The sequence below is a fragment of the Rhinolophus sinicus genome, linkage group LG02 (genome assembly GCF_036562045.2).
Source record: "Rhinolophus sinicus isolate RSC01 linkage group LG02, ASM3656204v1, whole genome shotgun sequence".
Taxonomy (NCBI): Eukaryota; Metazoa; Chordata; class Mammalia; order Chiroptera; family Rhinolophidae; genus Rhinolophus; species Rhinolophus sinicus.
This window is the reverse complement of record NC_133752.1, coordinates 9,082,012-9,107,676: the sequence shown is the minus strand read 5'-3', so window position 1 is coordinate 9,107,676 and position 25,665 is coordinate 9,082,012. Positions and strand designations below refer to the sequence as shown.

Genomic DNA, 25,665 nt, shown 5'->3' with positions numbered 1-25,665 from the left:
CAATGACTCAAATGTACGGGTAGGGGCTGGAACCATAAGAATTTTATGCTGAACAAAATTCAGTGCGGAAGGGAAGGAAGACATCTAGAATGTACCTTAGTGTAGGGGTGCCATTTACTGAAAGTAGAGCGACAGAAGGTGAGAGAGAAGAAGGTATACAAATAATAAATGGCTAGCATCTAAAATGTACTTATGTCCATGATCTTTTTCACAAAGTGGCAGAGAAAAAGCATATTCAGAATTTACAGAATCTTTTTTCCTCCATAAACAACATCATTCACAATGATAAATGACCTGGGGATGCCCTTTGCATGCACAGGTACAAGGAAACGTGTCCTGTAAATGTGTAACATAGGAACACCTATGTTCATATACACAGTTTTGTATTAGCCTCACTCTTTTCTTTCTTGTTTGTTTTGCTTTTTGATTTTCACTTGCTTCTAACTAGTGTGTTCTTTCTGCATTTTATCTATCTTTGTAAGTGGCTTTAGATCCTTCTGGAATGAGATGGTACCTAGACAATAAATATTTCTTAATATCTATTCATTCCAAGTCAGCCCTTACAAAGAATGATTGGAATGAGACTTGAAATTTCTTTAGACCAAATTTACTCTTCTACTTTCTTTACACAAATATCTGTAAATGTGGATAAATTATATCTAGTTTTTGGTTTTGTTTTTGTTTGGAATAAAAGACAACTGCATTTGCTTAAACATTTATCTTTTTAATACAAAAATCACCTTTTGTTTTCCACTTTAGCTCTCTGATTCCCATCACCATCTCACCAGATATTCAAAAATAAAATTCATCTGTGGGCCTAGAACCAGCTTAACAAATTTTGGGTTAAAAAGCTACTTAACATAGGTTTTTTTAATGAAAGAAACATTTAAAAGACAAACAAGTACACAATGTCCAAAAAATGAATGCACTGATGGATCAGGATGAGAAGAAAATTTAAATTACATAGTAATCTTGTGAGTCATGGATATCTATAATAACTTCTCCATTCCAGTTTCTCCAGCAAATCCCATAATCTTCAAAGGGCCCATATTTTCATGTTTCCTTCTTCTGTTGGCTGTTCTTCACATTTTATAGCCTGGAATGCTAGGTTCGGCTGTTATCTAGAGGCAGTTGACTATCTCAAACCACCATTGCTCTGTCTTTTTTGTCTAATGTTCATTGCCATTGGTCATCCAGATCCATGTCTTGACTCAGAATGAGAGGAACCAGTGGACAAAGGATAGGGGTCAGAGGAAGATGATGGAAGCAAGCTAGGTCTGGAAGATGGAAGAAGCAAGAATTGCCCTTACATGCAAGTGCTTGATAATTATGGATTTCACCTCCCATAATGGCAGTACCCAGCTTTGGAACACACAGGGGTGCCACATTTTCTCATGAATCAAGTCGCCAACCCTCAGCTTGGCATTCAAGGCTCTTGCAAATGTGGCCCATGGATTCCTTTTCTGGGTCTCTGTTCTCACTTTTATGCTTGGAACCATTATTACCTCTGTTTCAAGTGCCTTCCCCCACTTTGGCTACTCCAAGTCCTATCCATCAATTGAGGCCCAGGGAACAGAGATTTCCCTAGCTGTCTTCTCTCACCCCCTGTTTTCGGAGTAAACAATTCCCCCCCAACATCTCTTCCTCAGCATTTTGTCTGTATCTTGTTTAGCACTTAGCATAGTTTAACATGTTTGTTTCCAGAATTCTAGGTATTTTGTCTGTGTGTGCATGTCATTTCCTTTCTTGTATCCTTTGAAAGTTGACAGCAGGTGCTGTGTGGTATTCCTTGGTGTTCCACCACCTTCACAGAATCCACTGTGTTGACTCCCACATAAGAGGCATTTGAACTATTTATTAAATGAATGAGCAGAGAGAGGAATTCATGGATTAGAAGATATCAAGAAGGAGAGAGTAAGGGGATACTACTAGTATCAGCCAAGGAAGTGGCAGGTCACAGAATTATGGGTGAGATGAATGGACAATTTGCAGTTCAGTGGGGAGCAAGAGACTGACACTAAGAGAGTGCTAGACCAAAGGAGGTGTGAGACTTGGAAGGCACAGCTATTTCCTCAGACGTCTGGTCTCTCTCCCTCATTCTCTTGTTCACTCCTCCCATCTGCTCACTCACAAATCAGTGGACATATGCTTTGCTTTATTTGAATTCATTACCTAGAGAGTCCGTGAGACACTATGTGTTACCACAATGTAAAATAATTCCCTAATTTGTGAGAAAGCTAAGATTACAAATATTTGTCTTGGGAAACTATTATGCTGAGGGATTTAGGAGAATGACCTACTGGCTGGTCTCAGTAAGTTTCTCTTCATTTCCATTACCCTTCCCAGGTCTCCAGGGTGCCTCTCTCTCCAGGTTTTTCACCCCTTCCTGATTGCAAATACCAGTGGTGTTTGGAGGATGGGATGGGGAGAATGCCGCTGCTGAATTTCTTGTTTCCTTTGCATCCCTCCCACCTCCTTAGACACACCTAGTCATTTTCCATGGTTTCTCTTGTTCCCATCAAGTTCATTTGTTTGTCAGGGTGCTCATCACACTGAATTGTGACAGTTTGCTCAATACGCACTAGCCTGCATGAGGTAGGAATTTTTGTCTTCACTGATTAAATCTGACCCAGTATCAGTGTCTGGTTCATACAGGCTTATTAAAGAGTTGTTGAGTAAATATATACAAGTGTGAAGGAATAAATGATAAAACAAGGAAAATTATCACTTCACTTTAGCTTGCTTGCAATTATTCAGCATCTCTTACCTTTGGTTTTTGACTAACTATAGCCTTTTGAGAATTGTCAAAGACTTTGAGATGTTATGATTCTCTTAAATAACAGGCAAAAATGTAATTTTATAAAGATTTAATGAGGCAATATCATTGCCAGCTGGTTTTGTCACTCAGGGAATTTAACAGAAAATTTGTTAACATTGCCTTGCATTTGTTTAAATATTTATGAACATTGCATTCAGGAGAATTCATATCTGGGGTTATTGTTTTATATAATTCATTTTGGTGTGGTTTCAACAATTTGGTGGTTCATCTAGTTATAATAGATTCTGCTGGAACTGTCTGTAAATGCTCTGGAATCTGAGTGGGAGTCTCTTTGGATCTCGTTTCTGCTTGTTCCACCTTCCAGGGCCCCAGATTAAATCAAAGTGACTCCCACAAGGATCTTGGAGCATTTCAGTCAGCTGTCCTGATCACAGTTCATCATCTTCTGATATGGAATCTAGATAATCTGTGTCAACATATAGAAGAAAGCCGGAGAACAAACTGTCTGCCCAACCTGGGTCCGAGAACAGGCCGTTCTGGTCAGTGAAGAAGATCTCTAGCCAGACTTCATCTTCTGGCTGCAGATAGATGACTGTGGACCCCGAAGCCACATCATGGTTTCCTGTGTTGGCGTCGAAGGTCTTTATCCGGTACTGCCCATTGTGTACCAGCCCAATTGCCAGATGCTTATTTGCCAATGTGATATCATAAGAAAAGTAATAGATTCCTGGGAAAGCACAGATGAACTTCCCCGTTGCAGGGTTGTAGTGCTGGCCCTCATTGAAGAGGACCTTGTTAAATATAATTGGTAGCCTTTCTTCTGGATAGCTGGTTGTGATGCCAACAGAAAAGGCAGATTTGAGCACGATGCTTCCACATCTACAAACTCCAGGCAGCCCTGGGTCCCCTTGCTCTCCTCTGTCTCCCTTTGGTCCAGGAGGCCCAGCTGGACCAATTTCTCCTTTTTCTCCCTCTGGTCCAATGGGTCCTTTCTTCCCAGTTTCTCCTTGATCTCCTTTCTCTCCAGCAAGGCCCAGTGGTCCAGTTTTACCTCTCAAACCTTTAAAAAGAGTTTACAGTTTAATTAATAGCTCCTCTAAATAAAGAGTCACAAACAGCATGCCCACATAGATCCCAGCGTACCCTAAATTTGTCTGTCTCTTCAAACAACTTTCAACTATATACTACTAACCAATGAATCTTTTAAAAAAAATCACTCATACACTAAAATGGAAAGTTTTCATCAGAATTCCAAGTAAGTTTTCCTGAGAATGTGAGAAATCATTTAAATCCTGATTAATTTAAAATACTTAACTATCATTTTGATGCTGGATCACCTGCCACTAAATTAATCATGTACAGGTACTTATGACTACAGGAGGAATTGAATGAAAATGATGATATTATTCCCCAGAGTGGGGTCATGAGAGCAGACAGAACAAGGTGGCTCCTTAGAGGCTATTCAGTCCCATGCCCCATGCTAACTATTGGTATTAATAATAAAAGAATCAATCAAAATGAGATTAGCTCATATTTATTGAACATTTACTATGTACCAGGTCAGTACTTTATTTACATGCATTCTCTTTTTTAAGGTCTGTAACAATTGTATAAACTAGGAACTATAGATGAGAACACTGAGCCATGAAGAAGTCAGTTTGCTCAAGGAAACAGGGCTAGTGAGTGATGGAGCTGTGATCTGAACTCAGGAGCCCGAGCATTTCCTGGGGCAGTGGCTGGAATATAAATTGTGAAGTATGCCTGGCACATAGTGAGGGCTCAATATGCTTCAATAACCTGACAACGGTGACTGCCCCCACTGTACAGTCAGTTTTTTTTGAAGAAGAAAACTGAGTCCTGGAGAGGTGAAACAAGGCGAGGACTGGAATCCATGTCTTAGCCCAACAATGGATGCTTCCCCGTCATGCCTCTGTCTTTGCCCAACAATGGATGCTTCCCCAAAATGCCTCTGACCTTTGGGGGTGGAATCAAGAATCCTAAATTCTGTTTGGCTCTGCAGCTAAAGGTTGTACCATTTTAGGCAAATCTCTTAATTTCTCTGTGTTTCCTTATATATAGAAAATACTTAGTAGGTAGCTGTGAAAAGATTTCAGCAAATTCAAAATTACCACAATGAAAGGTTTTCTGTTTGTCCAAATCTTTACATCTATAGATCAGCCATAGGTTAAAGGCAGATAAATCATGACTATTATTTGAATGTGGTAACCAGCATCTATTTAACTTTTAAGTCATATATGGAATGGCAATGACTTAATAGCATTAAAAAAGTCATTCAATTTTATGGCTAAATCCATTCCATAAACAATGTCTGTATAATGATACTTTCTCAAAAAGTATCCAAATTACTGGTAATTTGTAAGGCATTTTTGCAGTGAGGGAAAATATATTGTTGATATATAATGTGGTTTCACCCTTCACTATATATTTATTCTCAGGAACTTTTATTAAGCTAAGACTGTTTATCTTGATAGTGCTTTCATATCATTTATTTGAATAATACATATGCATCAGTGTATGAATTTGGTCATTTTTCAATTATTTGGTAAATTTAGCAATGAAGTGTTCTAGATAATGTAAATTTGAGAAGTGAAGTTTGATTTAAAACAAGTACTTTGTTTTAATAATTTTGGAAAGATGTGATTTAACAATTTATGATACACAAAGATGCTAATAATGAATGCAATTTTTTTTTTTTGATGACTAGGGTCAGCATTATTACTGAGCACAGGACTGTTCTCTAGCTGTATATAACTTTTGTTATGGAGTTGAAACTCCACTTGTTCCATCTAAAACACACTCTGGTATTTACTTCTTGAAATAATGCCATAATAGTCTGACCTCTCAATGTTTGCTTTTTTTTGTGGGGGGGAGGGTTGGAGGACGGCAGACATATAACATGAATATTATTTTGCTAATAAATTAACTTTTGAATAAAAAACCACAACTTCTAAATTGTTATTTTATCTTCAATAAGAGCTTGACTTTTGTTCTCTTCATTAGGGACTTTTGATGCATTAATTTAAAAAAGCATTTTGGCACCAGAACAATTTTGACCACTAAATTTCATTATGTCCTCAAATCTTCTTGCCTCTATGACTTTGGACAACTCAATTTTTGTCTGAGTTCCAAATGCTCCATTTGTAATATGAAGAAATTGGATCCAAATTCACTCCAAACTTGGTGGAAAAGCAGTAAACAGTGACTCAGCAAACTGGGGATAAAACCTTTGTTTAGCCATATATTAATCACGTGAATTTGATGAAGAGGTTTCATTTTTCTGACATTATTTTCCTAGTCCTTGAAATCAAAGTGTTGAACTAGATTGCTTGAGGTCTCCTCCTATCGAACATTCTTTGAGACCAAGACATACATACTAAGATGCAATTTTACAATTAAAAGGTCTTTACAATGTTTGGATTTTCTACACTTATTGAGTACTCTGAACTACTGAGAGTTAGATAATCAGGGACTAGCTGTATAATTTATAGTAATTTTTCCTGTTTGCATGACAGATTTGCCACGTGTTAAGGACCAATTATTCTTTACTGAAGAATAGAAAGAAGGGGTAGATCATTCACCCTCTCCCTACTTAGTTAGATATGTTTGTGTAGAGAGGAGAATTATAGAGAAAGTGTTTACGCTTAGGTACTGAAGCTTGGAGAGAAAGGATTTCTTCTTAAATTCTCCATGATACGGGCTTACAAAGATATTTTTCTTCAGTGCCATTTGTGTTATCCATCCATCCATCCATCCATCCATCCACCCACCGACCCATCCATCCATGGATTTATGTGTGCATGCATGCAGCCATCTAAGCCATCTAATATTGATCGACCATCCACTACATGCCATCCACTACATGCCAGAGTCTGAGTGGGACATTGACATGAATGACATCTGTGCCACCCTTCAGTGAGCTGTTATTATGTATTACGTTGTGATCTGCAAATATAGGTCTTAGCTAAGTTCATAAATATTAAAAGCCATATAATAAACCAGAATTACCTAGTTCATTAAGTGGTTCTAGTGTTATTTGACGATATATATATGGATGTGCATTCAGATTAAATTAAATCTTAATAATATGACACAACAATAATTGCTATAGGCCAGTGAGGGAGATAGATATTTTAACAAAAAAATTATAATTCAGTATAGTAAGCTCTGTACTCGTATTTAGAATAGGGAAGCTGGACAAAAAATATGCTTGATTCTGCCTGCACTTGGGTGGTGTAGATTTGTGGGTATGGTCACCAAGGGTACATGAATAATGACCTTTGTGGTGTCACTAACGTGGAAAGAAGAAACAGAAGCTCCCAGCCATGTCATGTTCTGTTCCAGCCACATTAAAAGCATGTCCCCCAAACCCTGGGCTCTGTTTCTATTGTTTGTAAGTGAGTTGTGCCTCTCTTGATCCATTACGCGGGCGTTTTGATTTTTTCTTTCTTAGCTGTTATATATCCTTATGTGTATATGTGCATATTGGATTTAAACAATCTCAGGTGGGGAAAGTAAGTTTATTTTTGAATCTCAGTTATTCATTTGCAACATTATTATTATTACGGTTTGTAATAATTGCTAGTAGGGTTATGGTGGACAATAAGTATGAAACCTAAAATTCCTGACACAGTAAGTTCTAAATAAATGGTTGTTATTATTACTCTGATGATGTTTCTCCATGTTGGCCTCCCACACCCAAATGTTTGCGTATCAAGGAGAGGACAATGTTTTAGTCATGTTTGTGTTCTCAGCTTCTAGAATCATGTTCTCAACCAGAGGCAATTTTGCACCGCTCATCAAGGGATAGTTGGCAATGTCTCGAGATATTTTTGTTTATTATTAATACAATCGGAGGGAGGTGCTACTGGCATCTAGCGGGGTGCTGCTAAACGTCCTTCAATCCACAGTATAGTCATCCCCCAGTAATAATTACTCGGCCCCAAATGTCATTTGTATGGAGGTTGAGAAACACTGGTCTAGAACAATCTTGGATAGCAATAGGTGCATAAAAAAATTTGTTAAATGAGTAATGTGTGAGTGGATGGATTATGAAATGGATTGATGAATATGGGGGTATAGCTGGCCTTATACATGTTTGGAATTGTAGCAATTATGAACATGTGATTTAATCTGAATGCAAATCCATAAACATATCTTTAAATAATACTAGAGCTACCTTATAAAATAGATCACTGATTTCTAGTGTACGACACAGCTTTGGATATTCATGAACTTAGCCATGACTCATTTACAGATCACAATGTGATAAGTGATAACGGCTAACATTTACTGAGTGCTTACTACCTGGCACTTACTCCATTGCATGTTTTACATGTATTATTGTCCTTAATCTTCATAATCACCCTTACTACACCCTATTTACAAATGAGAAAATTGAGGTCCAAAGACGCTATTTGCCCAAGGATACTTAGTAGTAATGGAGGGAGTCAAGATTTCAGCCTAAGTCTTTCTAACTCCAATGCATGTTTTTGTAATCACTAGGTATATTGTTTCCAGACACAGTAAACTAAAAAGATTGGTAGACTTAGCTCTGCTTCTGGTGTTGTTACAGGACCTCAAGGATGTTCATGATCATGACACACGGAGGTGGTGTTCATAGGTGTTGCCATATCGAAGAGTTTGAAAGATAAGATTTAAGCTCCACATTAAAGGATTGTTTTATCTGATGTTGAAATTTTACCTTAAGATTCTTTATCTACTATTGAACAATATTCATAAATTGGGTAGCTACTGATTGGCCAACTATTTTCTGCTTGACAAATTCAGAAGTGAATTATTAGCCAGTAATTTGAATATATATTATGATATTGTTTCACATAACCCTGGATGCATTGCACCACTAAATCAGGTGCAATGACTAGATAGAGACACATTTCTTAAATCTATTGATATTTTCTTCCTATCTTTTGTCCCAACTTTTACACTCAGAAACTTGCTTTCAAAGATTGATTCCAAATCACTCCCTCTTTTAGAGTTAACACGTGGCCTCTCTAGAATTTTAATTTGTTTCACACTGAAGGATTGCAGAATCTGGCAAGCTTCCTGGGTCAATTTATTTGTGAGAAAAAAAGTGAAAATTACTGAAAGATAAGAGGACAGTTGTGTTGCTGTAAAGAGCTATAAGAAATCCTTTTTTAAAATTAAATTAAATTTTTTTTTAGCTGCTGCAGGACTGGTGGGACCGTAGTGAACAAGGAAAAGTAGGCTATACAGGTACTATTGTCATTTCATCTGTAAAAAGTAAAATCTAGAAGCCCTTTATTGGTCTTTGTTCAGGATATTAGTGCACAGCAAGATGGCATCTGTGCTTTTGGCTTCTAATTCTGCCTCTGCTTCATCTTCCCTCCTGTCCAGCTGTCTGTCCATCCAGCTGCACCCTGTCGTAGCCTGCCACTGCCTGCTGGCTGTAACTGCCCAGTGGTCATGGCCATCAGATGTTTGAATCCAGCTCTGCCATTCACTAGCACTTCGTCTTCAGTAGTTCATTTAATCGTGGCATTGCCCAATGTTCTCATCTATAAAATGTGAGAGCTCCCACCTGAAAGCATTGTCATTACAATAAAATAAGAATGCACATAAAGAGTTTAGAGTAGCACCTGAAGCATAGTCAAGGTGCAATAAATTGTTGTGATTAATGAAGGGGAAGTAGAGAAAGGATTTAAGAGGCAATTCCCATTACAAAAAGCAGCAAAGAAAGGGAGTAGTTTTCAGGTGCTTTAAGAACTTCATCATTCATTACCTGCAGCCCCCTTTTCACCTTTCTCTCCTTTCCTGCCGTCTCTCCCATCTCGTCCTGGAAGGCCGATCCGACCGTGGGGCCCAGGGGAACCGTTTGCTCCCGGGGGGCCTGGAGGTCCAGGTAAGCCAGGAATGCTACAGATATATCTCGGGGAGTTGCTCTCTCCTTTGAACTGATTGCCCCGAGGTTGTCCACTTGCACAAATGGCGAAGCTTGTAACATAGAGCAAGACAAACATCTTTGGCTCTGTAAGAAAAGCACACAGACATAATGTACTCTTTCAGGTGGAGGTTTTGCTGTGATTGAACATAAGAATGGACATTTGCAAAAAATCACTTCCGTGCTGGTCTCTTCATGCCTGTAAGAAAACCCCTGGTCACCTTATAATTCCATTGGAAACTTAAGGCATTACTGATGGAGTTCTCGGTACTCCACACAAGGGTTGGTGGAGATGTAGGATTTATTTTAAAAAATTCAAAATAAATCCCTTTGTTGCACATTTTCTGCAGAAATCAGTGATGGATTTTGACAAATAATGTTTTGTTTTTTGCAAAAGTAATGCATTTTTTTAAAATTAGTGATGCAAATGAGTAAGATAAACATCAACATTATTCACACCACTGAAAGTGATGATGTTTTTTTCTATGCTATAGAGAAAAGTGATATCATGTCATTGCTGCAATTCTTCAACTATTTTCATGTAACAAAATATCATGAGCATCTCCCCGTGTCAAAAATTATTCATATCAAATATGTGGTGATGGAAGGAGAACTGACTCTGGGTGGTGAACACACAATGGGATTTATAGATGATGTAATACAGAACTGTACACCTGAAATCTATGTAATTTTACTAACAATTGCCACCCCAACAAATTAAAAAAAATTATTCATAACGTGAAAGAAATTGTTGCATTTGTTTCTACTCTCCATTACATACACAATTCCCCACTATAGATGTTGTTTCCAGTTTTCTGCCAATATAAACATGCTAGACATCCTTATATATAATCCTTGCAAGCATCCAGGGTCATTTTCTTAGGATTTCTGGGCTTTCTTAAAGGAGGAGAAAGGAAGTGGCATTTTCAGGAAAACATGTGTTTTACTTATTAATCACATGTAGTGCCAATTAGTGTTAGTCGGAATACTGTGCACGTCCTGATCGGGGTGTGTGTGTGTCTCAAACTTTAATTTAAAATCTGTGGGCTATAATGCCATGGTATCCCATTAAGCCAATAGCACTGGGGCTCAAAGAACTGAGTGAAGCAGGCAACAGGTATCTTCTCTGTGATCTAATAGGACTTGGTTTTTTCCTCCATAAAGCCTGGCAGCTGAGCGTGATGGATCACTTATTAGCATGACCCTTGGCATATAGTCTGAGGGTGGGCAGTGTAGGCTAGGGACACCTGGTTTCTGTGCTAAATGATCCTTAAGATTAGCAGAGTCTTGGATGGGAGAATGTATACATGTGATCCTGGGGTGGTGTAAATTGGCAGTTTTTGGATAGTTGGACCTGTGCTTTAATAGGAAATCTGTACAATGCTTGATATATATGCCTGGCATATACTTACTCAAATGAAATAATTATAAAATGTGGGAAAAGCAATTGGATGAAGTTTCTTTGTCTTTTTGACAGCCACAACAGGAAATTAACCAGGCGCACTGTATCACTTTTATGATACCCATGGGGAAATTGCAACATCTTGGAATTAGACCCAGAAATTTGCCAGAGCATAGGAATGACAAACCGAGAAAAACAGTGTGCGCATGTGGTTTGAAACAGGTCTGATTCCTAGAAATCTCATTAGTGAAAAACTGAAGCAATGTATCCAAATATAGTCTCTGTATCCTCGCCCAAATCTTCGTGTTAGCAGTGGGCCCTCCCTCCCTCAAATCAAGGAGAACAGCTTTGCCATATGCTGTCTGATTGATTTGTCATACAGCACAAACACAAAATTACTGGTCCTATTGCTGAGCTGGGATTCAGGCACTTTCTGAAAAGCCTGGTAGATCTGATAAAGATGCCAGCCCTTCCAAACGTGCCTCAGATGAAGGAAACGGAAAGAACCTTATATCCATACCCCCTGCCACAGTTAAAACAAGATGCAATGATTACATTGTTAGTTCTTGTAAAAAACTGATGAGAGGAGGCTTTCAGAAGGGACTAGAAAGAGGAAAAGATGAGCATAGAAGATACTCATCAAAAGGTTTTTTACCAGACATAGGATGGGATGCTGTATCTGAGGCCAGGAGTTGGTTCTAAGAGGGACTTGAAATTATCTGGAAAAAAGTCACCTTGGGCAGTGGCATCGCAGACTCTGTGATGGAGATTCTGAAGACATGAGCAGACTAATAATTAGGAGTCAGTCTATGAAGAAGGTGTGGTAAGGGTCCAGGTTATTTTGGATGGTGGAGGCTGAATTTAAAAGATATACTTGGAAGGAAGGACATTAACGTTTCCAATAGCCAGGCCACAAGGTGCTCAAAGAAGGAATAAATTCAAACTGAAACAAATACATTGATTGAGCAAATGGTTTGCCTTGCATTGACAAGTACTGTAGACTATTGTCTGCACAGTAATCTAAATGCTGGAAGCGTCTCCAGTTAAAAATCTTTTGAAAGGTACACAAAATGATTATGCACTAACAATTCTCATCAGAACTGAGGGGTTGGGGGGCGCTGTGGTGCCTGATGCTTGGTGATGGTGTGGTGGTGAGTGGCTAGTCGAATCTTGGCACTCAGTTTATCAGGAAGATAACGGGGTGTGGATTATAAGGTAAAACGATGGTGGCATCACTCTGTAATGGTGGTTTATTTTCCTTAAAAGTCAAAAGTCTCATAGTCGATGGTCAATAAGGTCCTACTTCACTGAGCACCTACGCGCCTTCCCTGCCTTCATCTACTACCCTCCTTTCTACTTCCTCAGCTCTAGTCACACTGACTTTCTTGGTGTACCACAAAAACACTAGGGATGCTTGGCCTCAGGGTCTTCACACTGTCTTTTCCCTCTGTCCAAAATTCTGTTCCCCAAGATGGTTACACATCTCACTCTCTCATCTCCTTCTTCAAGTCTTTGCTTAAATGTCATAAAGCCAACTCTTACCACCTTATTTAATACTGCAAGCCACCTCTCCTCCCTCCGGACCCTCCCTCATTCTGCTCGATTTTTTCTATTTTCCATTGTAGTCATCACCTTCTAACTCACTAGATTATTCTAATCTTTAGTATTCTTTTTTAATTTGATGTATCTCCATCCAATAGAATGTAAGCTCTACATTCTTTGAGTCATGGATTGATGTCTCCAACCACCTGCAACAACTCAGGCTGGGGGCAGAGAAGATTTGGGGTGGAGGGAAGTTGTGAGTTTTGTCAAAAACATGGGGAGAATGGAATATGACAGTATTACCAAACACAGATAAAATAGAGAATTCAAGGAAATATTTCTGGAGTCTGTGGGTCCCTTTCTCAGTGTTTGAGAAATACAAATAAAAGACTTGAGTTGTTTTAATTTTACATGATGTAGTATACTTAAAAAAAATATTTTAAACATTTATTTTTTTTTGTAAAGAGGAAACATGCACATTTATAAATTATTTTTTTTGAAAAGAATTTTCAATGAAAGGTAAATTTCTTCTCCTTCCCAGCCTTCCACACATGCAATTTCCTTTTTGAGAGGCAATCACTGTTGCTAGGTTTTTGTGTGTCCTCCTTCTCCATGTTGGAACATGGTATGCAACTTTCTGTACCTTGCTTTTTCACATAGCTTGGAGATCCTTTTATTATCAGTATACGTAGAGTTGCCTCATTCCTTTTTTAGTGGCTATAGAATAGCCATCATATGTATGTGCTGTATTTAACCAGTCTCCTACTGATGCATATTGGCGATATTTTCATTCTTGTGTTACTATAAACAATAGTGCAATGAACATCTCCATCTAGTGTAATGAATATCTCCATACACGTATTCTATGCATGTGATTTATGACATGATCAGCGAAAACGTTTTCCTAGTTTGCCTTTTCACTTTGTTCATGTATTTTTAAAAATATTTTTATCATGAAAACATATTTGAGGTTCAATTTATTGTGTTGAAAAGGTCTTCGTTACTTCAAGATAAAAAAGAGAATCCTCCCACGTTTCTTTCAGTTCCTTTGTTGTTTCGTTTGTTCACATTTAAAATTTGACCCATTAGAATTTTTCTGATAAAAAGTGTGAGATAGGAATCCAACTTTATATTTCAACACCTTATATTGAATGATTCATCTTTCACACACTGCCCCATTGGTTGGCAATGAGTTTGGTTATTTTGGCTGGGACTGACCTATGTTTGTCATGGGTTCATAAAAATTTATAATGTTTTTAAAGCAGCTTTATTGAGATTTAATTTACACAGCATAAAATCGACCAATTAAAGTTTACAACTCAAAGTATACTATAATCTAATTTTAGAACATTTTCAAAACTTCAGAAAGAAACCTTATGAACCTTAGCAGTCACTTCTCATATAAAATGCTCTGAAGGAGTGCATTGAGTTATGTAAATTTATATAGAATATATGGTAAAATGTATATTTCCACCATTATGCTTCATTGGAGTTAGAAAAATCAGAGTTCTGGAAATATTGTTAATCTTAAACAGATCTGTCCTCTATGTTAATTGTAAATGAACTTTCATCCTATTTTTCTGTAGGGATTACAAAGTAATAAGTTCTTAGTTGTTGAAACACATACTTAAAAAATTCACTTTGTGGTATTGTAGATTTCAGAGCCTTCCTGTTAGTGAGTGTTTTGAATCTGTAGACAGGAATGTACTGTACAGCATTTTGTAAGTGTTTTTTTTTCAGGGATAATACCCTATGTTCTTGCTAAACTAGCTATGGAAAACACTTAAAGTAATACTGAACAAATCAGTGCAAAAATTGAACTTCTAGAAAATGTGTCCACAGATTAAGACCCCTTTGTAAATAGCATCTTTCCTTTATTTTTAAAATAAAATAAACCCATACATAGACAGAACTAACATTTGACAAGGGAGAAAAGAATACTCAATGGGAAAAGAATAGTCTCTTCAGTGAATAGTGTTGGGAAAACTGGATATTCACGTGCAAAAGAATGAAATTGGACCCCTAATTTACACCACTCAAAATTTTAACTTGAAGTGGATTAAAGACTTAAATGTAAGACCTGAAATTGTAAAACCTCTAGAAGAAAGCATAGGAAAAAAATCTCGACATTGTTTTTGGCAACAATTTTTTGGATATGACATTAAAAGCATAAACACCAAAAGCAAATATAAACAAGTGGAACTACATCAAGTTAAAAAGCTTCTGCACAGCAAAAGAAATGATCAACAAAATGAAAAAGCAGTCTACAGAATGGGAGAGAATAAATGCAAACCATATATCAGATGGGGGTTAATACCCAAAATACATAAAGAACTCATAAAACTCAATAGCAAAAACCAAATAATCTGATTGAAAATGGGCAAAGAATCTGAATAGACATTTTTCCAAAGAAGACATGCAAATGGCCAACTAGTATATGAAGCTCGATATCAGTAATCATCAAGGAAACGCAAATTAAAACCTCAATGAGTTACCACCTCTCACCTGTCAGAATGGCTATTATCAGAAAGAGAAGAGATAACAAATCATTGCCCAGGATGTGAAGAAGAGGAAATCCCTGTGCCCTGTTCTTAAGAATGTAAATTGGTACAATCACTATGGAAAACAGTATGGAGGTTCCTCAAAAAATTAAAAATAGAACTACTAGTAATCCTACTACTGGGTATATAGCCAAAGGAAGTGAAAACAGAATATCAAAGATATAGATATCTGATCTTTCATGAGAGCTCAGTGAGAAACTTGCTTTGGTACCAGACGAAAAACAGGTATCTGCCATATTCATAGCAAGTTTATTTATAGTAGCCAAGATATGGAAACAACCTAAGTGTCTATTGACAGATGAATGGATACAGAAAATGTTTTATATAAAAAATATTTTTATATAAAATATATACACATATATATTATATAATTATATATTATATATGTATAATATATAATATATAATCTCATATATTATATATATACATATATGTATATATGTATATATATATTCAGCCACCAAAAGAAGGAAATCTTGCCATTTGCCACAAAATAGATGAAACTTGAAGGCATTATACTAAGTGAAATAAGTCCGGCAGAAATACAAATATAAATACAAATACAAATGCAAACACTATACTGTATGATCTCCTTATATCAGGAATCTAAAAGGCTGAATTCATAGGAACAGAGTAAAATAGTGGTTGTCAGGGGCTGGAGGGTGAGAGAACTGGGAAGATGTTGGTTAAATAATCAAACTTCCAGCTATAAGATGAGTACATTTTGGGGATCTAATATACAGCATAGTGTCTATAATTAATAGTGCTGTATCATATACTTGAAAGTTGCTAAGAGTAAATCTCAAATGTTCTCACTAAACATAAAACAATTATGTGAGGTGATGAATGTTTTAACCTAATTGTAGTAAATATTTCATAATACATGTGTGTCAAATCTTCACATCACCCCCTTTAAACTTACACCATGTTATATGTCAATTATATCTCAGTAAAGCTGAAAAACATAAAAACTGTAGTTGGTGGCCATGTAAAATGGTACAGCTGCTAGGCAAGACAATCTCGTGATTCCTCCAAAAATTTAATACAGAATTACCATGTCATCCAGCAATTCCACTTGTGGATATATACCCCAAAGAAGTGAAAATGGGCTCAAAAAGATATTTGTACAGCCGTGTTCATAGCAGCATTGTTCACAGTAGCCAAAAGGTGGAAGCAACCCAAAGTGTCCATCGACAGATTAATAAACAAAATGTGGCACAGGCATACAATGGAATATTTTTCAACCTTTAAAAGGAAGAAAATTTTGATATGCAGGAATCTTGAAGACTTTGCGCTAAGACAAATATTGTATGATTCTATCTACATAATACAAGGTCGGACAATTAAGTTCATGAACTCATCCTAGAAAAAGTGCTACATACCTCATTGCTGAATATCACTATGGTCACCTTAGAAGTACTCCCCTCGGGAAGCTATGCACCGACACCAGCACCTAGTCCACTCTTCAAAGCAATTTTGGAACTTCTCCTGGAATGGCCATCAGAGCTGTCACATTACCCTTGATATCCTAAATGTCATCAAAATGCCTTTCTTTCAATATTTCCTTTATCTTCAGGTAGAGAAAGAAGTCATTGGGGCAGATCAGATGAGTAGGGAGGGTGTTCCAATGCAGTTATTTGTTTACTGGCTAAAAACTCCCTCATAGACAGTGCTGTGTGAACTGGTGCATTGTTGTGATGCAAGAGCCATGAATTGTTGGCAAAAAGTTCAGGTCATCTAACTTTTTCACACAGCCTTTTCAGCACTTTCAAATAGTAAACTTGGTTCACTGTTTGTCCAGATGGTACAAATTCATAATGAATAATCCCTCTGATATCAAAAAAGGGATTGTTGTAAACAAGTTCACAAACTTAATTGGCAGACCTCATGTAATGAGAACAGTCAAATTATAGAGATAGAATAATAATTGCCAGGAGCTAGGGGACAGAGGGAAAGAGGAGTCAGTGTTTCGGTTAGGGAAGATAAAAAAGTTCTGAAGATGGATGATGGTGTGATGGTCATACAACAATGTGAATGTACTTAATCCCACTGAACTGTACACTTAAAAATGGTAAATTTTATGTTATGTATATTTAATTACAGTAAAAAAAATACAAAATAGAAAATATTGAGATGGAGGAAGCATATTAGTATTCTTACTACTGTGCTCGGTGTTTTAACGACAACTGCTCTCCGCACCACTTTGATTTTAAATAAGAAAACTGAGACTGAGGGCTCAAGTCCTCACAGCCATAAAAGTGGCTCAAGAAGGATTTGAACTGAACTTTTTTTTGGGTCTCCAAACTTTTGAATTTTCCTCTATATCATTTGAGGGAAACTAACATTACTTCATGACAAAGGGCTGGACTTGATTATTAATTCAAGTTGAAAATGTGTTTTTGCCTGGAAATCATTAGGAAGAGGATAGGTAACCAGGGGCGGCCAAAATGAGACATATCCTTGGCGTGCGGAGGAAGAGATTTCACAATAGCAGGCTTTTCCCTCTCTGGCTGCACTAGGTGTGGCACTGTGAGCGAGACAGAATGGGGACAGACTTTGGTGTTCACACCCCAGGTCCTTCTGCTTTGTGGTTCCTCAGCTCTGCCTTTGGGGCTCCAATTTCCCTTCTCAGAACTGCTCCTCCCGTTGGCCATGAATTCCCTTCTCCTGTCGCTGCTCAACCTACAAATCCACACACTACACTGTGTTAGGACTAGTTATTTACTTTTTTTCACTAAAATATAAACTCTGTATCACCAATATTTAGGACAAAGATGGGTCTACAGTAGAGACTCAACGAAGGTTGAAGGAAGAAAACTATTTATATATCAATATTTATTTTTATCAACAGTTCATGATTTATAAAGCTTTGGCTGCTTTATGTAAAATGTTATGATGTCACAACAGCAATAAATATTGTCATTTATCGAACATTTTGTAGTCAACAGAGCAATGTCAAGTGCATATCATCTTCCCAAAGACCCTTTAGTGTACTAGATAGGACAGGGAGCCAGTGTCCACAGAAGTCAGGTAACTTGTTTATGGTCACAGTCTAGTGTCAGACCAGAGATTTCAACCCAGGTCTTCATTTTCATGGATTTTTCTTATACAGCTGTCTATTTAATGCCCTCCAAAGCTACCATAATGATATGGGCATTGTGTCTACATTTGCCAAAAATTTTACAAAAAGAGTAAACACCATACCTTGCTCTGAGATGGTGGGTTGCTCCAGCATTCTAAATCCACAAGAAACCGAGGATCTTTCATGAGAGCTCAGCGTGAAACTTGCTTTGGTACCAGACAGAAAAACAAATCCAAGTTCTCAGGGGTTTCCAAATACTTGTACTAAAAATAATTTTCTCCTTTAGTCCCAAGAGCCAGAGGCCCTGGAAGTCATTCATTGGGTGAGATGCAATTAGGGGACGTTAAAATTACGATTTTGTTTGGGATAAACCCTAATCGCCTGCCTTTGTCGACTGTTAAGTTTAGAGACTCCTCCATCTCTGTGTGTTGTGACCTCTTTTCCAGATTGTTTACTTATTTTTTTTCTCCTCTTTATTTTTCACTGAGTGGATGTTTCAGGAGAAAAATTACTCACTGACTGGAAATGAGTTATTAAGAGAAAACAGTCATTCCTTACTTGAGAATTTTCATGGTAGAGTCTTCAGGTTCTGGACAATGGGTGGTGTCTCATGGAAAAACAAGGAGGGATGTCCCTGTTCTGATAAATATGGCAGGAAAAGGGCCTCTCACTCTATGTGCTGCAAAATGAAAGAAGGTTATGAGTACTGTACTGATGTTTTCTTTGTTCTCTGCTGAATGGATAAATGATTGGGTATTCTTAGAAGACTAATACGTCTTTGTTGCTATAGAGAACTGATCATAACAACTCAAAAGGCAGAATAGTTCTCCAAAGCCTATGACAACTCATCTTCAATGCAATCAATTTCTTTGTTTCCTTCTGATACCTACTTCTTATATCTCCTTAGCAACAGCCATATATAATTCATGATGTCATTTGTGGAAATTAAGTGACTGAAATAATTTTTTTTCTTGTTTTCCCACTATTCTTCCCAAGCAATTGAGATGCTAATTGGAAGACAAATTTCCAAAGTGCAGGAAGTGGACGCTGACCACAAATTTGCCAAGAGGATTGGTGGGCTGCCCATTCTACTAAGTTTCATTTTGCCTTAGCTGTCTCCCTCCCATCTAGAGAGAATAATCTTTTGAATTTGTTGGCTGGCCAAGATCTGAGTGCCATCAGAGGGTGGTGAAAACAATGCCTTGAACACAGAAGTGAGGCACAGTTTTTGCTAAATTAGAGTAGGATATTTTTATTAAATAAATTTGTATTTAACATTGTACAAGTTTAAGATGTATGGTGTCTCACTTTGATACATTTATATATTATAATATGATTGCCATTAGCTATATTTATCATATTACTTATAGTGCAATAATATTGTCTATATTCATTATAGTGTGCATTAGATATCTATGGCTTATTTACCACTCCTTACAAGTTTGTACCCTAAACACCACTACTCTCATTCTCCCCTCCTCGTTCCCTGGTAATTATGTCACCTCCTCTGACTTGCAAGTCTCTGCTCACCATGGCTATCCCATGCCCTTTTCTTCACCTGTTCACGTTTGTCCTTATGCATTGCTTTTGCCAGAAAGTCTCCCTGTTAATGTCAACCATGTACAGCCTTGCCTTCCCTTAGCCCTCCTGGCACATTATTTGGACTTTCTCATGCACTTTAGCTCACTGATTCTCAGCTAGATCTATTGAATCAGCATCCCAGTGTGCAGGTCTAAGCGTTTATAATTTCCAAAAGCTCTATGGGGAATTCGGATGGGGATCTTTGCCTTATCTACTCTGGCTCAAGTCATACCTCCTATGGTAAACCGTCTACACCAGGGAGTTTCAGAAACAAATGGTTTCTCCCTCTTTCATCCTGTTCTTTTATTCATTGCCTGATCACATACTTACTGAGCTGCTGCTATAAGCCAGATTCTGAATGTTTGGTCTTTGTATTCAATGGAGAGCAAAACATGGAGCCCTTAGAGAGGAAAAGTCTAGTGGAGAAGATGACTTTCATCAAATCATCACAAAACTCTGTTTAACAGGAAGTTAACTGGGACTTCCCACCATCTTGGAGTTTAAGTTGAGGACCCAAAGCAGAGAATAGTGGGCAATCAGTGCCCATTCATTTAAGACTTGCCAAAAATCAGCTGCATCTGACACTGACCTCCATTCACTTTCAATCCACATAAGAGAGACTAGAAGTTCAAAAACATTAATGGTTAAAGAGACCCATTGAGGTAGAAGGCTATTAGCTGGTGATGGAGTGCTGAGTATCTCTCCCCTGTCTCCCTATGAGGGACAGAAGAGGGGAATGACACCCACCCCTTAGCCAAGTGCCCAAGACCCCAAGAGTTCTCTGATGGTATTAGAGGTGCCTGCAAGAAACAAACAGTGTTGTTCTCTGGTGGGGTATAAACTGAGTTGTGAAACTGAAAGCCTTGCAACTATCATGAAGTTTTGATTTAGTTTTATCTTTTTTAATGTCTGAAAATGAGTCACAATTGACTAATGAGATTGTTCATGTAACTGAAAGTGACCAGAAAGATAAGGAATTTCCCCGAGATGGTACGTATGAAAGGACAGGGAAGAAAGATCCAACAGAATTTGACTAGAAAAAATGATAGGAGAAAATTTATATTGTTTCTTATTTACATCATATTCAGGATGGATAAGACCATTTGATAAATTCAGTGCACTCTGGAGAGTGTTCTGAAGGAAAAGTAAAGATGTTGTGAGAACATTTAGCAGGACGACCTAGTCATGACTTGCCTAAAGAAATGACATCTGCCCTGAAATAAGAAACAGCAGTAGGCAGTAACCAGGAAGAGGGGTGGGAAAACACTTCCAGGCTGACGGAATGCCATGTGCAAAGGCCCTGAGGTAGAAAAGGGTGATTTTGAAAGGCCATTGAAAGGAGTAAAAGAGAGCATGTGCCTGGAGGGAGAATGTGCCTGGACCAGGCAGGGTTCTGCTGGCCATGGGGGGTTCTGTTCTGGATCCAGAGGGTGGCAGGAGCCCCCAAAGGGCTGTGAGCAGGGTTTTATGGATCAGGCTGTCAACTCTCCCTCAAGCCGAGAGCAGTTACAATAAGTAGAAATGATGTCTATTGACAGTTTCTTGGCTTTTCAATGTAGTTCAACAAGCTATGAAGACTCAGTTTGGTTTCTGAACGGAATCTGCTTTCGTTGTAGGGGAAGATGAGCATCCTTGTGAGAAAAGAAGTTAGCATATTTAAAAAGAGGCAATTCACCCATTCATTGAATGAACAAATGTCATTGGTCCCTACCATGTTCCAGTCGCTGCCCCAGGCCCTGAAGATAAGGAGTTTAAAGAGGAAGACAGAAACACTTGCCACTGAGCTCACCTTCCGGTGGGAATTTCATGTCATTAAGGATAAAAAAGCCTCAGGGATCGTCAGCCTGATTTCCCCACTTTATAGATGAGAAAACACATTCAGTGAGAAGTGACTTCCCTAAAGTTGACTTTTATATACAACACCATATTTGATCTCGGGATCCCTGTATCATTTCCAAGATTCTCTCGTCTGCATAGCAGAGCCTCTCACCAAGACCTGATTCATGGAGAAGACACTGCAGTATTTTTTAGAGACATAAATATCTATTACTGTGGACAAGTGAAAATGAACAATGTAGTGTTATCCCACATCATAATACTTGACACTTGCCTTTATGCCCCAGACATCACTTCTCATATTTTAATCATAAGAAAAAATTTAAAAATTATGGAAAATTTCAAACATATTCAAGTAGAGATGAAACAAGTTCTGATGCACCTACCACCTAGCTTAACAGGTACCCACGGGGAATATTGTTCCATGGATACCCCTATTCACTTGTCTTCTCTTTTCCCCCACCCCTGCATTTTGTATGTTTTGAAGCAAATTCCGCCCATCACATCATTTATTCCATAATTATTCTAGGAAAACCTAGGAATTTTTATCATCTTGGATCATAACAGAGTGACACCATGCATCTTCATTGGCCCTTGAGGCCTTTGAACCGAAAATGAGCATACTTTAGATCAGCACAAAATGTCTTACAAGCACTTTAACGCAAACTGCTACATTAGGTACTAAAACCTCCAAAATGTAATTTTATATGGCCTCAGCGTTTTTCAGTGACGTTTTCATAGGGCAGGGGGAGCTCTCTGATGATTTGGTACAGAAATTCCAGGACTTAGGTTCATTAAAGCCTGTCTGTAGGCCTGTGTGGTGGGAAAGCAGACAGTGCAGAGCTGGTCTGCAGTTCGCCACACGTAGAGGACGGGTGGTGCTGGTGTGAGGTGTTCCAATCTTTGGCTTTCACTAACAAAACCTGTCAGACTGTCCTAAGATTCTTTAGGAAACACTAGAGAACCTGAGCTGTCTTTAAAATGTTAGGTAACCCTAGATAGAGTTTTGGAATGGGAAAGCTAACAGTGACACTTTCCTGAGAAATGTTTGGCGTATCAGAGATGCCATATCTTTGGTGTGTGTGTGTGTGTGTGTGTGTGTGTGTGTGTGTTCTTTTTGTAAAAAATTGAGATAGAATTCATATATAACTTATTAGTTGCAGGTGTACAACCTATTGTGTCAATATAAAGCATGTATTGCGAAATGATCACCACAATATAATTTACGTCCAGCAACACAGATGGTTACCAATTGTTGTTTTCTTGTGATGAAGACTTTTAAGATTTACTCTCATAGCAACTTTCAAAAATACAATACAGCATTGTTAGCTGTCATCACCGTGCTGTACGTTGCATCCAAGCACTTAGTTATTTTATAACTAAGTTTGTTCCTTTTGACTCCCTTTGCCAATTTCATCCCACTCCCCAACCCTGCCTCTGGTGACCACCAGTCTCATCTCTTTATCTATGAGTTCTGTTTTTGATATATTTTTTTAAAGATTCCTCATATAAGTGAGATCACATGGTACTTGCCTTTGACATTTCATTTAGCATAATGTCCTCAAGGTCCATCCATGTTGTCACAAATGGCAAAATTTTATTCTTTTTATGGCTGAGTAATATTATATATACAGTATATATGTATATATGTTATATAATCTCATGTTTTCTTTATCCATATATCCATTGATGGACACTTTAAGTTATTTCTGAAATGCTGTATCTTTGAAAGATGAAAATAAAATAAAATTTATCAAGAGTTTATTATCTCAAAACACTGTCCTAAGTGCTTTATATGCATTTCTTGTCTATTCTTTACCATGAGCCCATGAGGTCACTGCTATGACTTCTCCCTGACAAGTGAGGGGACAGATTGACATCACTGGTAAGGGCAGAGCTAGAGTCCAAAACACTCCTCTTTACAAGTGATCATGTTGTCACATGAGGGTTGCCTAGAATCCAAGGATTATTTCCAAGTTTGGCTTACGAGTCTCTCTTCATGACATTCAATAGCAATGGGAATGGAAAACTTAATTTGGAAGTTTAACGTTAAATGGACAAGGAATAACATTAGAGGAGAGTGTCTTGTCCCTGCTCCTTTGGTCTGCAGGAGAAATACACCACCTCTGTTTATTTTACCCCAGGGAAGGTGGGATGGATGAATTTGAGACATTTAGGAAGAAAACTAGGTGTTTTCAGCTCAGTTGACTGGGGACAAAAATCTGCCCAATTTCACAGAACCTGGATTAGGAAGACCCTTTACCATCACACCTAAGAACCATTCTTATTTTGTTAAAGCTGTAATTTATAAAGAGTAATATTCACCTTTGTATGAATACAATCTGATGAATTTTGACCAATGTATACAGCCGTGCAACCATCACAGACTAGCGACATAGGCCTTTTCCATTCCCTCCAAAATGTTTCCTCCCGCCCCTTGGTAGTCAGAACTTGCTCCCACCCCAGCCACTGGCAACCACTGATCTTATTTCTGTCCCAATAATTTTGTCTATTCCAGAATGTCATATGGATGGAATTGTACAGTATGTGAGTTTAGAGTCTGTCTTCTTCCACCGAGCATAATGCTTTTGAGAGTAATCCATGTTTCTTCCATTGTGTGGGTGCACTATTATTCGTTTATACATGTACCAGCTGTGGGTATTCGGTTGGTTTCTCATGATTGGCTATTCTGAATTAACGTTGCAATAAACATTCATGCACAGGTCTTTGTGTAGACATATGTTTCTAGTTCTTGTAGGTAAATACCTAGGAGAGGGACTGCTACGTAATGTGTTAAGAGTGCATTTAATTTCACAGGAAACTGCCAAACTGTTTTCCAAAGAGGCTGTGCCATTTTGTATTTTCAGCAGCAATGTATGCTCCATATTCTTGCTGGCACATTCTATTATTGGTTTTGCTTTCAAATTTTAGCCATTTTAAGGTGTGTGTTGGTATTACATTGTGGTTTCAATTTGCTTTTCCCTAATGCTGTTGAGCATCTCTTCATGTGCTTATTTGCCATCCATATATCTTCTCTGGTGAAGAATTAGTGCAAATCTTCTCATTTGGGGTTATTTACTTGCTTGTTATTGGTTGTAAGAATTCGTTATATATTCTACATACATATGAGATGTACATTTTACAAATATTTTCTCCAGTCTATGAGTTGACTTGTTTTTTTATTAACGGTCTTTTGAAGAGAAGTATTTAAGTTTAATTTATCAACTGTTTTCTTTTATAGTTAGCAGTTTTGTGTTTTATCTAAGAAATCTTTGCCAAACCCAAGGACACAGATATTTTCTCCTAGAAGTTTTATAGCTTTAGGCATTACAGTAAAGTCTATGACCCTTTTCAATTTTTGTATATGGGGTGAGGTAAGAAGTGAGATTTGTTTTTCTTTGCATATATGGCCACTGAAGAAATGTGGTTTCTGTTGGTGGAGGGAGAAGCAACTGTAAGTCAGAGTCAGAGACATCATTCATTTCTTTATTTTTTAAATAGAGTTTAGAGTTCTTTCTTGCGGGGCCTGGGAAATGCATGTCTTTGGTGACACTCTTACTGGGTTCTTGTTCTGCGTTCTCAGAATCATCTTATCTACATGATTAGAGAATCTCTCCCTGGGGAAATATCTTCTGAGCAATTTTTTAAGACTTGAAGTACTATCTTGGAAAACAGGTGTGAGAGTGGGGTAGCATAGGCTTTCCAGGGGCAGAGATGATGGCTTGAGTAAAAGCCTGGCATTAAGACAGAGCAGGGTAGCTTGGAGAAAGTGAGAGAAAGCTGGTGAGGAGGCTGGAGGAGAAGAATGTGGGAGGAATAGTAAGAGAGGAGGAAGAAGGCTGAGGCAGAAGCTGCCTATAGCGAAGGTGGAAGTCCGTTGTGAATCTTGGACTTTATCTGAAAGGCAGTAAGAAGCAAGTGAAGGGGAAGTGTGGGAGTGAT

The 25,665-nt window shown here is 37.9% G+C and overlaps 1 protein-coding gene across 5 annotated transcripts in view; it reads right to left on the bottom strand.

Moving 5' to 3' along the window:
• Positions 1–703: 703 nt before the first annotated feature.
• Positions 704–25,665, bottom strand: part of C1QTNF7 (C1q and TNF related 7) — a 94,785-nt gene continuing 69,823 nt past the window's right edge. For 3 of the 5 annotated variants that reach the window (XM_019740850.2, XM_074321520.1, XM_019740851.2), the window contains exons 2-3: positions 9,561–9,806; positions 704–3,839 (exon numbers count right to left, since the gene is read on the bottom strand). In XM_019740850.2, coding sequence (XP_019596409.1) covers positions 3,208–3,839; positions 9,561–9,806 — 878 coding nt within the window. In that variant the 3' untranslated portion in view covers positions 704–3,207. Of the gene's footprint in view, positions 3,840–9,560; positions 9,807–16,606; positions 16,855–18,428; positions 18,725–25,665 lie in introns of those variants that run through there. The other 2 variants (XM_019740848.2, XM_019740852.2) reach the window with 2 other exon arrangements.